General features: G+C 45.2%; 2 protein-coding genes across 2 annotated transcripts; one reads left to right on the top strand and one right to left on the bottom strand.

Annotated features, from left to right (window-relative positions):
- Positions 1 to 2,109: 2,109 nt before the first annotated feature.
- Positions 2,110 to 3,541, top strand: LOC109733553 (chlorophyll a-b binding protein 1B-21, chloroplastic). Its single transcript, XM_020292774.3, has 4 exons — positions 2,110 to 2,486; positions 2,577 to 2,679; positions 2,754 to 3,042; positions 3,115 to 3,541. The coding sequence occupies exons 1-4, from the start codon at positions 2,290 to 2,292 to the stop codon at positions 3,267 to 3,269; spliced, it is 744 nt and encodes a 247-aa protein (XP_020148363.1). The 5' UTR covers positions 2,110 to 2,289; the 3' UTR covers positions 3,270 to 3,541.
- A 2,300-nt stretch (positions 3,542 to 5,841) lies between these two features.
- On the bottom strand, positions 5,842 to 13,565 carry LOC109733554 (uncharacterized). Its single transcript, XM_020292775.4, has 8 exons — positions 13,080 to 13,565; positions 12,845 to 12,954; positions 8,793 to 8,849; positions 8,413 to 8,712; positions 7,614 to 7,861; positions 7,224 to 7,530; positions 6,865 to 7,138; positions 5,842 to 6,360 (listed from the first exon to the last, which is right to left on the bottom strand). Exons 1-8 carry the CDS (start codon positions 13,383 to 13,385, stop codon positions 6,106 to 6,108), a joined length of 1,857 nt encoding a protein of 618 aa, XP_020148364.3. The 5' UTR covers positions 13,386 to 13,565; the 3' UTR covers positions 5,842 to 6,105.
- Between the last annotated feature and the right edge of the window lie 370 nt (positions 13,566 to 13,935).

Below are 13,935 nucleotides of genomic sequence, written 5' to 3' on the forward strand. Positions count from 1 at the left end.
GCAGGCCAATAACGGACCGTAAGTAATCGAGGGCCAGAAATATTCCCAAGAATATATGGGCCCTTAGAAGGCCGAAAGATAACACGGCCGGGCATGGGTCGTTAATGGGTATAAAGCAACTTACTATGTATTATGGGCCAAAATCACCTCGGGTCGTTAAAGGGCCAGATATACAAAAGGCCTCATATGGGTCGAAGGACATCATGGGCCAGACATGGGGTGAAAGTGACAATGGCTGGAATTATATTGGATGGTCCACATGACGCTACTGGGCCGAATTTGGAAAGGTCATAAAGGGTCGTGAGTTAGCAGGTCGTAAATGGACTTTATGCGAACAGGTCGTTAACAGGTTTTCCATGGGCCGGCCCGCTAACTTTTCACCAAGTCAAACGGACTGGCCTTTTTAAACTAATTGGGCCACTATTGGGCCTTGCCACGTGTCACTTTTTCATAGGCATGTCTCGTCCGTTAGATGAATGACATCTGTTGCAACGTCGAGCTGACATGTGGTTCCTCTAGCTAATGATAATTTTATACGTGGAAAATCCCCATTGGTCTGGGCTGTTACCGGGTTATCGGATCCATACCGGAACCCGATAGCTTAACGGTGACCCGTTACGGTGGATTCCACGTGTCGGTTACCCTTAAAGAAAGCACTTCCATGACGTGCCTTTTGTCGTCATAGAAGTGGACACTTTCGTGATGATAATTTGAGTATTGTCATAAAACACTTCTACGACAGCACATGTATGACTATCTTGATTCTGTCATAAAATTGTCACAGATATACATGCATGACAGAAAACATGACCTACTATGATAAACACGTATCATCACGGAAGTTTTTTTGTTTGTAGTGAGTGTTGTTTTGCATATTGTAAAAGAAATATACTGAGCATTTGCAGGCACCAAAAGGAAATTGGAATATTACTATGATGAGCGTGAAGAAATAGTGGTATCTTTTGGAACCGAACATTTAGAGGATCCCGCTAAAAAACCTACCTGCTTATGTCCTAGAAATGTCATATCCACAAAGGATGGTGCAACTTGAAAAACAACATAAGGGGGAGCAATATAGGAAAAAGGTAGAAAAATACACCATAACCAAGTATGCCAGACTAGAAAAGAACTATGTTAAGATGCTCGTAGGACTGATAAGGTAATAGAGATGGAAAAGGAGACAACATCTTTAGTCAAGGGAAGCATCAAAGGACGGGATACAGGTAAACCAGTGTTACCCTGCTCCTTCGTTAGTACGTTCTATTACGGTTTGCGTGATACTGGCTCTTCTATCAATGTTATACCTTGCACCATTTGCAGGAAAACACAAGATCATACCTATTCTAGTAAACTCCAACCGACCGAGATGACCAGTAAATTAGCGTGCGGGACATTCAGAACACCATGCGGTGTTCTTCCCGGCGTTCATGTCATCCTTCGCACTTTTGTCCACCCTGTTGATCTTATTGTTATGGATATATCTGAAGATGACTTTTGTCCAATTATATTTCGGAGATCATTCTTAATACTGCAGGTGCAAAGATCGACTACAAGAAGAAAGTAGTCTCTCTTCGATTTGGAGAGGAGACTTCTCTAAGTTCAGAAATCATCCTTACTATAATAAAGACAAAAGCACTGAGAAGAAGACTATAACATAGTTTGGGGATATTCAAGTTGACTCTCACGACCGTTGGGCAGTGCAAAGATTCCCACGCGATTGCATTCTCCTCTGTATTTCAGATTGTGTTGGCTTTAAGATTAACATGGCCCACTTCTGTTCATCATTCAAAATATGATTATTATTTTTCAAAAATCGAAAACATGGATGAACACCACCACTGCATCACGGACTACAACACCCGTGCATGGAGATTTTAGCAGACAAAGTTGAGAAAGAAAACATTTGTGCCTGCTCATCTGATCTGGATTGGTGGATAGAAGTTACCTACATTGAGCTACCAGCAGATTTTCCATCCTCGAAGACATGGATATGTGGACCACGGGAGCCGGGGGGGAGATGCCACGTAGGATAGCGATCAGAGAACGCGGGGGACGCCACGTAGCACAGTCGAAGATGCCACGATCCGACGTGGCCCAATGGCTCGTGCGCATGCGGATATTGCAGCCAATGGCCGGCGGCATTTGGATATCCCCATCCCGCTCCGTCTCCGGCCGCTCGTGCTCTTATTAGCAGCCTCAGATTCCCTTGTCCTCTCAGAGCGCACGCCTGTTCTTCTTCTTGTTGTTGTCTCACCGCAGCAAGGAGCAGCCAGCATCGAGAGAGCAACAATGGCGATGGCGTCGTCAAGCGGGCTGAGGAGCTGCAGCGCCGTGGGCGTGCCGAGCCTGCTGGCGCCTTCGTCCCGGTCCGGCCGCTCCGGGCTGCCGTTCTGCGCCTACGCCACCACCTCCGGCCGCGTCACCATGTCCGCCGAGTGGTTCCCCGGCCAGCCCCGCCCCGCCCACCTCGACGGCTCCTCGCCAGGGTGACTAAGCAACTAGCTAGCTAGTAGCCGATTACGCAGTCACCAACCAATCGGCATCAGTCTGACCGGCGATTTATTCTCCCTGTGCAGGGACTTCGGGTTCGACCCCCTGGGCCTCGCCACCGTGCCGGAGAACTTCGAGCGGTTCAAGGAGTCCGAGATCTACCACTGCCGCTGGGCCATGCTCTGCGTGGTACGTCCTCCTACTCCTCTGCACCGCAGCAGCCATTACCGAGTTGCTCGCTAGTAATAACAAGGGTTGTGCAGCCTGGGGTGCTGGTGCCGGAGGCGCTGGGGCTGGGCAACTGGGTGAAGGCGCAGGAGTGGGCGGCGCTCCCCGACGGGCAGGCGACGTACCTGGGCAACCCGGTGCCGTGGGGCAACCTGCCGACCATCCTGGCGATCGAGTTCCTGGCCATCGCCTTCGCGGAGCAGCAGCGCACCATGGAGAAGGACCCGGAGAAGAAGAAGTACCCTGGCGGCGCCTTCGACCCGCTCGGCTTCTCCAAGGACCCCGCCAAGTTCGAGGAGCTCAAGCTCAAGGAGATCAAGAACGGTACGTCCACCATATACTCTGTTGTTGAAAAATCATAGAACGAACTGACGTATTTGCCTGCGGGAAATGCAGGGCGGCTGGCGATGCTGGCGTTCGTGGGGTTCTGCGTGCAGCAGTCGGCGTACCCCGGCACCGGCCCGCTGGAGAACCTGGCCACGCACCTCGCGGACCCGTGGCACAACAACATCGGCGACATCGTCATCCCCAGAAATATCTACGGCCCTTGAGCGGAGCCGACCGGGCTGAGAGGAGATCGAGGAGCCGGAGCGCATGGTTTTCATTCATGTTTCTGCATGCGTCGATCGATTGCTTGATTGCCTTGCCACGCTGGCTCTACGCGCGTACGTCCGTGCGTGCAGGAACTGTACAACAACGTCGGCTCTCCGGCCGGCAACCTTTGTAATGTGTAAAGCTTAAGTAGCGGCCACTGTTGTGAATGCATCCGTATGATCTGTATAAACTCTTTCATGATGATGGTGGAGGACGTTGCCTCTGACAATCTCTGTTAAAGTGTGCGGGACAGTTATCACGCGATCAAGTTAACATTTCATTCAGCTTAGGACGTCTCCAAGGCGGTCCACCAAACGGGTGTCATCAAATGTCCGGACGTGTCCACTGACAGCCGCCCGGGCGGAGGTCATCCATCCTAGCCATCAAACAAGGCGGACATCGCTTTTATTTATAGATTTTTGGACTAGTTTTCACTCTAAAAACTGCTCTAAACATCCTACTATACTCCTTGTCGGAGGTGAGGTCGAGATGACCCCCACGTCAAAGCTGCTGACATCGTCGTTGTTGGCTACAGGCAGAGCCACTGGCTTGTGCCTCTTTGACTCCGACGCCTCTTCATATCCTTAACCTTGAGCTTCTCGAAGAGTCATTCCCGCCGCATGTCGTTGATGCAAAGCTGGCGGCTCACGCGGTCAATCATGCGTGGCGCTCTGCATGGATGCAAGCACCGCCCGGTTCTCGTCGACGATGTCCAGGTTCGTGAGGAGATTCGCCACGACTACAACATATGCGAGCTCCGCCTCCAGTTCAGCCACCGTCGCACGGTGCTCCTGCAAAAGTGTCTGGTTGAGATCCTTAATTCCTTATCCGCACGATTGTATGGTGAAGAGGTCGTCCGCTGTGCCTCCTGCTCCCCTGAGCCCAGCTCCGAAGAGCTCGCAGGTTTGCTCGCCTCAATGTGGGCCTGGTGCGAACCTCCGCCGCGATTCGGCATGACACTCCGGTGTTAATATCTTGTACCATGTTACCTTGTTATTGGCCATGGCGATGGTGCACATTGGATGGGTACTAGGAGGCCTCAAACGGCTGCGGAGGGGTGGGAGGATGGGTGGTCATCCAACTTTAAATAGCCGGAACGGGCAAAGGTCAATGCGGGCAGTCGGAGTAGCCTTCTCGGACGGTGCGTTCGTATGAATGCGGACGGTTAGTGAAGCGGGTGTAAATGTGAAGGGTTCTAGAGACGAAGAGAGTTTCTAGGGTGGGTCTACGGTGTTGGAGTACGACATGGCAAATATCCAAACTCCCCAGAGCCCCCCCCCCCCCCCCCCCCTCCCAAAAAAATTAGAGGTTGCCCAAACCGGTCCGGCGCGGTTTGGGGATCCGTGTTGGAGGGTGTTACCATCCACTCGGGACATTTTGGGCGATTTGAGGATTCGCGTTGAAGATGCCCTTAGAGCATCTCCAGACCTTCCCCAAAATGATTTAACTTTCAGAAAATGGTTTTGTTTAGGAGTTAACACCAACTAGTTCTTCCCCTTAAAATTTTAATCCCCTAAAATTCGAGAAGTTAATCCTCAAATCCACCCCTCCTGCTCAGACTTGAGCAGAAAACACCCCCTCCCCAAACATGATTACTTGTGAGAAACTTAGAAAATCACTTCAAATATCACACTCCTCTACCTCCAAAGAGTCCAACCTTTTAATTACCTATCCCCATAGATGGGTCACTTCCCACCCCTTCCACATAATCATGCACAAACATAATTTGAAGGCTTGCTTAGAATGTTTAAAACCTAGACAAACTGCTTCATGTCTACAAAGTATTTCGGAAATGGCGGTCATTCTACACAAGACTCTACTCGAAATGCATATAAAGGTCAAATTCGGAGTATAGAAAAATAATTCAACTTCCATTGTCCAATAAGAAAATTGATTTTTAAACAGCTTACTACAAGATCAGATGGCATTTTTTGTTGGAGTCTAAAATTAAACAATTCTCTCCCACCTTGCATAACTGGATATACATTCTTGTCAAGAATGACGCGGTCTTAAAGTAAATGATGACAAACATGGTTACTTGCAAACTATGAAAGATAGAATTAGGACATCATACGTCTCCCACATGTTGGCTACATGTCTGATAGTCGCCTACGTTGGCTATTACTCTGGCGCAAAACAAAGATACTAGCAAATAATTAGAGATGTAGTGTCTCATCTTGTAGAAGAGTTTGTCCATTGTTCAGCGCAGATGCACTTTACCTTTATGGGCCATCATGTTGAGAGAGCTTTTAGCAACTGTCTATGACTTTTAAAATAAATTTGAAAAGTGAGCATATTTGTTTCGGAAGGCGTATCATTCCATTGCAGTAGTGACTAGAAAGGAGGCTAGTACAGATATTCATGTATGCTAACCATCCGGTGTAGATCCACCTGTTTGCGGTACGATCCTCCGTGTCTCTTTAAACCATAAAGCGGCTCAACAGTAGAATTACGCACATTGTAACAGCGATAAACAATGTCTAACATACCACCTCCCATGTCGCCGGATGCAACCAGATCAACAGCCGATAATATCCAACACAAGGGTTTTCCACTGATAACATTACCGTCTCAGAAACTTTAGGTATGGAGCGCTTCATTTCCCAACTACTCCTGAACGGCTGAACGTTCTGCTACTCAAAGTCAAGGCAACAAACAACATGACTAAGTTTCGGACATCGCGCCACAGTAATAAAACAATGCGGCGCTCGGAACACTTACATATTACAGGGTAAACCTCCTATACAACCAAAAAGTATACAACACTGTATATCGGTCATAGCTGGATGTGGCTCATGACGAGCAGGATAGCATGCACACCCCAGGCCTGTATGCCCAGGCCGGTGGCAAGCGGGCGTATTTCTCCATTCCCGGCTGCTCGTCATATGGATGTTCCATAACTTTCAATAGCCGGCGAACTTCCTCGTAATCACCTAGATCAGCTGCGTCAATCGCTGTCTGGCAAAGATAGTTCCGAAGAACATACTTTGGGTTAACACGGTTCATTGTGGCTTTCCTTTCTTCATCCGAGACGCCGCTAGCCACCAGCTTCACAAAGCATTAACATATCATTAGATTGAAGTTGTTTAGATTTTCAACAGTGTGTTGTTATTTAAAAGATTCAACTATAAGGCATGACTAGAGGTCCAAAACCAAATATTGGCACAAACTTATCAAATGGTGGGTGGAACAACAGTCGGTAACCTAAGAGGGGGTTCATTACAGGAAAACATTGTGGCAACAGGAGGTAGAGAATAACAGCATCTTAGAACTTCTGCCATGCCGGTGACACTTAATTTACAATGCACGAGTTGTTATAAAAGCCGAGTACATGATGAGATCCCAAACTATGCAAATGCAATGCTGCTTTTGTTTCCAAGAGAGCTTGTTCTCAAAGAATAAAAGAAAAAAATACTCCAACTTCATAAAATGACTAGGGCTGGAAAATAGCCCAAAATGGCAATATTATCATTGATATATTATGTCATGTTAAATATTACTATCTGGACAATTCGGGAAAGAGAACAATTTTATATATACAAAAAGACATACCTCCTCAATATATGTTTGTACCCAACTAATCCATGCTTCCTTTCTTTCTTTCCCAATATCCAGGAGTGCAGCTTTTATTGGAACTAGTAGCTCAGTTTCTGGGATGTCACGGTCTGCTTTGACATTCGAAAGAAGACGGAAAAAATTTGTATAGTCAACTTTATCGACAGCCAAGTTGTTCAGCAGCTTGCTAATAAGCTGCTTGTTATATTTTGACAGACCAAGTTTCTTTGTCATTATAGATTGATATTCATCCATGAACTTTGTCCCATACCTACAATATAGAACATATCAAAACGCTACAATAAAATGTAGTTAAAATTGCAGATGACCAGTATAGATTTTGGAAGAATAAATACCTCTCCATTACATAATTTGCTTCATCCTTGCTGATAAGATCCGCAGCCGACAATGGCCCAGTGAACTGGGCAATATTCCACAAACCAACATCAGGTTGATTTGCAAAACAGTATCTCTTACCTGGGAGATCAGTTGTATTCGGAGTAAAGCTAGGATCAAAAGCATCTAAGAAACCAAAGGGTCCATAATCAATAGTTAGGCCCAACACACTCATATTATCAGTGTTAAGCACACCATGGGTGAAACCAACACCTTGCCACCTGGCTATCAAGTAAGCAGTATGCTCTGCAACCTCAACTGCCCAGGCTGTTAATTGCAAGGAGACAGAAGTTAGTTATTCACAAGATCAATGTCTACATTCGAAGAACACGACATAAAAGGAAATTTACCAGCATATTTGTTGGAAGTAAGATCTATTGCTGGAGTGTCTCCCATAGCTGCCTCAAAAGATAAACCTTCACTCTTTTTAATATTTTCAAGATGTGGGTAGTGATGACGTATTGTGTAGTCTGCCAAACGACGAACAATTTCCAGGTCCTCTTTGCCCCTTGTAGCATGTAACTGGTATGAACCAAAACGTAAAAACGATGGTGCTACACGGCAAACAATTGCACCTGGCTCCTCTTTTGCATTACCACTGGCATATTAGAAAAAACAAATTATTCATCGACACAAGGGAATGTCAATATGTAGTACTGAAATCTTCAAGAGATAAATCATGGCAAAATGATTTAGATTCCTATATTTTAGATCAATAAATACTGGACGAGTAAACACCCAGGTTTACCATGTGCAACATGCTTTGCCTGGCTACATTTGCAGAGTAGCAATTAAGTAACTTATCATAGTTCCCAGAGGCTGCTTTGGAATACCCCAGAGAATTTCAATGGATGATAATATATCAGCATTAGGAAATTTGGCGCTCAAAATAATAGGCCTACGTAAGTCAGGATGAGTAAATAAAGTAATTTTATTAGGTAAGGAAACCATTTAAACAAAAGGAACATGGAATTTTAGATGGCAGTGTGATAGTACTAATTATATGTTCATACAGATTATATAGCTACTAGTATAAGAGCTGAACCGTCTCAAAGCAGCAACTACAAATCATTCAAATAGGAAGGGAAACTAAAAGCAAAAGTAGATCCAGCAAAATGTTGATTAGAAACTGAAGATATCATGACATACTCATAGAACATATCTCGCACAACAGATTTGCCAGTTTCAACTAGACAAAGAGCACGAGTTGTAGGAATGCCTAGACCATGCATAGCTTCACTGCATAAGAATTCACGGATGCTGCTGCGCAGGACAGCGAGGCCATCTGCAAATCGGCTGTAAGGAGTCTTTCCAGCACCCTTGAGCTGCAACTCCCACCTCTCACCTCGAGAATTGAGAACCTCTCCGAGAGTTATTGCTCGTCCATCCCCCAACTGACCAGCCCATGAACCAAACTGGTGTCCACCGTAACACTGGGCATAAGGCACACTGCAGGTGGTTGTTCAGTAGGAGTGTTATATATTCTGACAAAACCAATTAGCAAGATATTAAGCACAGGCATCACACACCTTCCCACCAACGGAGTTTCTCCTGAGAAGAACCGAGGAAAATCAGGCCTTTCAAACCTGAAAACGAATAGAGGACAATTGTTATTTTTGTGATTTTTCTATGTCCAATATCAGCAAGGATGCAGAAAAATGTTATGAGAAATGGATGCCATTGGGCAGGGAGTTAAAATATGAGGTAAAGGCACCCGGGGGAGGGCAGAAACTTGCGCGGTCTGTGATGATTTGGTCCATAAACTTGTAAAAGTGGACTCTACCACCCACAAACTTACATCCCAGGTGCAAAAAAAGAAACAAAGCCAATCCTAAGCCGACATGTGGCACTGCAGAAAACACCCTGCTGTGTCCGGAATTTATGCACGGGCTACGAGGGCCCAACTGTCGGCACACCGAGAAGAATTTGGAGAAAAAAATTAGGGGCAGACAGGATTCGAACCGCGCCCTCGCCCTGGCCGTACGAGCTAGCCAACCACTGCACCAAATCAATTCATTTGTCATATGTACAGATACACTTTTTATATACTATACGTAATACCATGCTGCACCTCACGGTCTGCATGCATGCTGGGCCGGCGCGTACATAACATATAGGTATAAATACGAAGGTCACGTTGATGCTTCCATGCAAGAGCTCTTGTTTAATAAAGCTCTAAATTATCCGCAAAAAAAGAGCTCTTGTTTAATGTGGTAATTCCTCATGGAACTAGGATTCAATTATTTTTTTGGCACATGGCTTCAATTTTATATGAATATACATGTATATGCCTGATTGGAATTTTCAGCCTCTCTGAACAGTATTGTAGATATTTTTAACTATCTGCCATCTTTGATTGTGTACTGTGTACTTTTGTACTAGCTCCAAACGGTTTGAGCTGGTGTTTGAAGTATTTCCATCCACTATATATATTTTTCTTTAAGAAAATATTATCTATTCAGAAAATTAGTCGCCTAATATACACTCTTGAAATTAATGATAAACTAACCAGTGGCGGAATGTCACTGTGTGACAAGCAATCAAGAGGGGGCCAAATTTCCATGGAGGCGAGTCACGGTGAGATGACGTTGAATTTGGGAAAATAAGACATGAGCATGAGACTTGAATGCTTAGTGCTAGAGTTCGTATAGGAATATATGATTAGAAGTAGGGATAAGTCCTACTCCCCCGACTCTAAGAAGAAAGTATATAAATTTTGTCTAAAGCAAACAGTGCAAAATTTGAAAAAGCTTGTAGGAAAAACTATCAGTAACTACAAATTTTGTTAAGTATAATATGAAAACATATTTTATTACTCATTTAATGATACCAATTGGGTTATAGTTATTGATAGTTTTTTCTATAAATTTGCTCAAATTTTACACTGTTTGACTTTATAGGCCTTCTTTTTGAAGTCAGAAGGAGTAAAAGAATTAGGTTTCCTAGTCCTAGTCAACTCTCAGATCATGCATGAACGTGTGTATAAGAACCGAAGGAAGTTGCTTCTTGTACATCAGCAAAAATTGAGAGAGAGAAACTTAAAAGGTACTACACGTGCATTTGGCTATTATATAGTCTCCCAATCTGTAACCCGTTTTAGCTGATCCCGAGTTCTCTTGGAGAGTTTTGGCCGAGAGAGCTACATGCACGAGAAGCTGCACATACACAAAAATCAGTCAAGTGCTATGCACGTAGGGATGAAAACATATATTTCCGCTTTTCCGGCAGAAAAATGGAAACGGGGAGGAAATATGGAAACAAAAATGGAAATTTGCAAAACGGAAATGGAAACTGAATTGTTTATGTGGAAACGGAAACAAAAATGGAACGGCGTTTTCCGGTGGAACATGCGTGAATATGGAACTTTCCGTTTCCGTGAATATGGAATTTTCTGCTTCTACTATGGGCCTATGGCTCAAATATCGCATAATTAAACATTGAGTAGAATGGCCCATGTGTGACTCAATTTCTAATAGCATGCAAGGAAGCTAGCCCTGATTGTAACCACAATTGAGAACGGGCCAAAAAATCCCCTTCACTAATTATTTTGTGATGTTACAATGTGTTTACTTGTAAGAGGGTGACCTGATACATTGTGCTTTTCTTTACATATGGAGCTTGTCCTTCTGATTATCACAAACGTGTTTGTGTTGCCACAGTTGAATAAAATATGCACAAATGCATATCGTATAATATAACCATCATAATATTTGGTAGCCATGTTAACAGTTGATTAAATATGTTGGTTTGCTTGTGTTTTCCCCTATGGCTCAGGGGGATTTTAAGTCCCGATGAACACCTGCTTCCGTCGCCGTATTCGGTCCGTGTTTGTTTCCGGTAGTATCTGTTTCTGTGTTCATTTCTGCTTCCGCAGAAAAATATGAAAACAAATGTGGTAGCACCCAGATCCGTCCATTTCCGCTCTGTTTTCATCCCTACACATACGTGATGGGCTGGACCAAAACGCTTCGTATACATAGTTGAAAAAAAAATACATTTGGAAGGGGATCATGCAAAGGTATACATCGAGCTAGACCACATGTCGGCTTAGGATTGGATTTGGTTTTTTTTTCTGCACCTGGGATGCAAGTTTGTGGGTGGTGGAGTCGACTTTGCAAGTTTGTGGACCAAATCATCACGGAGCGAGCAAGTTTCTGGACACCCCATGCTTTTACCTCTTAAAGTATGAACACACTTCTGCGCAGAAAGACATGATGATAACTAGTTGAAGGTGGCCCATAGATATTATCACTCAACTTATTATATCCTTTGTTGAGACCATTTTCACTTGTTTTCGTCTAGGAATCATTTGAAGTTGAGACAATTTTCACTTGTTTTCATCACGGAATCATTTAACTAGAACATATTGGCAGAACCAGTATCAGCATTTTTCATGGCCCAACTTTTTGCAGCATAAACAATTAAACATATACCAGTATTAGCAAACAAAGCAGCACACGACGTGGCCTAACCCTCGGCTTAGCATTTTTCATGAGAACAAACAAAATAACTGTTTGTCGGACAATAGAAATAACAAATGTTTCATGGCAATTGCAGAAGATACAAAAATGTAAGGTTTCATGTGGAACTCGCGCGACTAGTCGCAACTAGTCGTCGGCTAGTCGATGAGTCGCACTGCCAGATGTCGACTCAACCCCAAGACTAGTCACGGACTAGTCGATCAGCCAGGCACGACTCGTCAAGAGTCGCTACCCGAGAACGACTCGTCGACTCATCAACTCGAAAACCTTGGAACTACCCAAAGTTTTTTATATGCCTTTCATTCACGCAAACAGCTGGATTCTTTCACAACATATATGGCTCTGTTCAACTACTAGTTAATGATCTGGTGTCTGAGTTAAATATCTGATCGAGAACCATTTTGTTCCCCAGAAGTAGTGACGAATTTTGACAAAGAAACAGGGGGGTTGGGGTGGAGCTAATATATGTGTGAATGAATGGATACAGCCCTTTGACTTGAGTAGCAAGTCCACCATTTGCTTCATAAATCGTAAACAATACAGATCCTTTACATGTTACCCTTTAGGACATTTTGGTAAATATCTGATCAATAACCATGTTGTTTCCAAAAAAATTCCTAGTGGTGAACTTTGAGAGAAAAAAAACAGGGGGTTGGGGGTGAATATATGTCTGAATAAAAAAAAGCTCTTTGACTTAAGTAGCAAGTCCACCTTTTGCTTCATAAATCATAAACAATACATATCTTTTACATGATGCCCTTTGGTGAATTTTGGTACCCTAATTCTGGATAGGAATTAACTCTTATGTTTAAAAATTCCTATCAATAGTATCACCTTTAGTGCACAGGAGTTAATAGACAATCTTACTCGTCAGTCCGGTGTGCTCACTCACTGGATCATTTGTAGGTTGTCAGCTGCCAAGAGTAGTGTTGAGTTCACAATTTCAACGCAAATTACACGCATTTGTAATTTTTTCTTCATGCACATCTCAATAAACAGTTAACGCTCAACAAAACAGGGGTGCCACAATGCTCTCAAGACCGATGGAAATCATAGCCAGAAAGCTAGTGAGTAGCTGGGTGCTGGGATATGCAACTCACTCTTTGTGATCCAGATCGAGGAGGTCAGCCACGGATTCGGACCACGCCACGAGCTTAGGGTTCTCCACGGGCGCCGAGGGAGACACCTTGGTGTAACAAGCGTGCAGCACCTGCGACACCAAAACCTCGCGGATAAATATTCAGCAAGAAATTAACCTAGCTGCTACGCTAACCGTGCGGCAAAACCAGGAGCAAAGCAGCTAGGCAAGCAGGGAGCGGGGGAGGGGGGGCGAACCTGGCGGGGGATGTTGTCGGATCGCGGGTCGCCGGGCAGCTCGCGGACGAAGGTCTCGTCCCACGCGAGCTCCTCCAGCGCGCGGCGCGGGCGGGCGGAGGCCTCTCCGGCGCCGCTCGTCCCGGCGGCCGGCGCGGCCTCGCCGGTGGCGGAGGAGGCCATGCCTCGGAAGAGCAGGCGGCGGAGCGGGTGGTGCGGGGTCGGGGGCGGCGGCAGGCGGAGACGGCGAGAGGGGAGGGAGCGGGGGAGGAGGAGGTGGGAGTATAGGTTGGGGAGGACGGTGGGGAAGCGCAACTGAGGGGGCATGGCGCCTGCGTGCTGCGTGCGGCGCTTTTTTTTTCTCCCTCTCTCTCTCCGTCTGGGTCAATCCGGTGCGAGCGTGTCGCCCCGCGCGTTGTGGTAGGGCAGCGTGCGTGGCCTGGGTCTGGGTGTGGGGTGGGTGGGAGGAGCGAGCGGTCCTGGTTGAACGGTGGGATTTGTTGGAGGCTGGCCCGGCGGGCCGGCTTCTTTGGGTGGTGTGGGTCGTGGAGGCACGGACACGTGCGCTCGGCCATGCGTACGTGGTCTGATCACGTGGAAATAAACTTTTTTTGAAGAAACTCTTCGAAAATTACTTTTGGAGGCCGAGCTTCATGTAGACCTCCAAACGCAAAATTTAAAATTCATGCAAATTCATATTTTTATATTTTAAAAAATTCTAAAACAATACAGAGATAGATGAAGGTATAGTGCACAAGTGTGTAAATTTTCAGGGCGAAATATGTTGAAATAAGGGTTGTGCAAAAAAGACAAATCTGAGGCTTTTCAATACGTGATAATATTTATCCTCACAGACCATAAATTTATCATTTTGTGC

Source organism: Aegilops tauschii, chromosome 7, assembly GCF_002575655.3.
Source record: "Aegilops tauschii subsp. strangulata cultivar AL8/78 chromosome 7, Aet v6.0, whole genome shotgun sequence".
NCBI lineage: Eukaryota > Viridiplantae > Streptophyta > Magnoliopsida > Poales > Poaceae > Aegilops > Aegilops tauschii.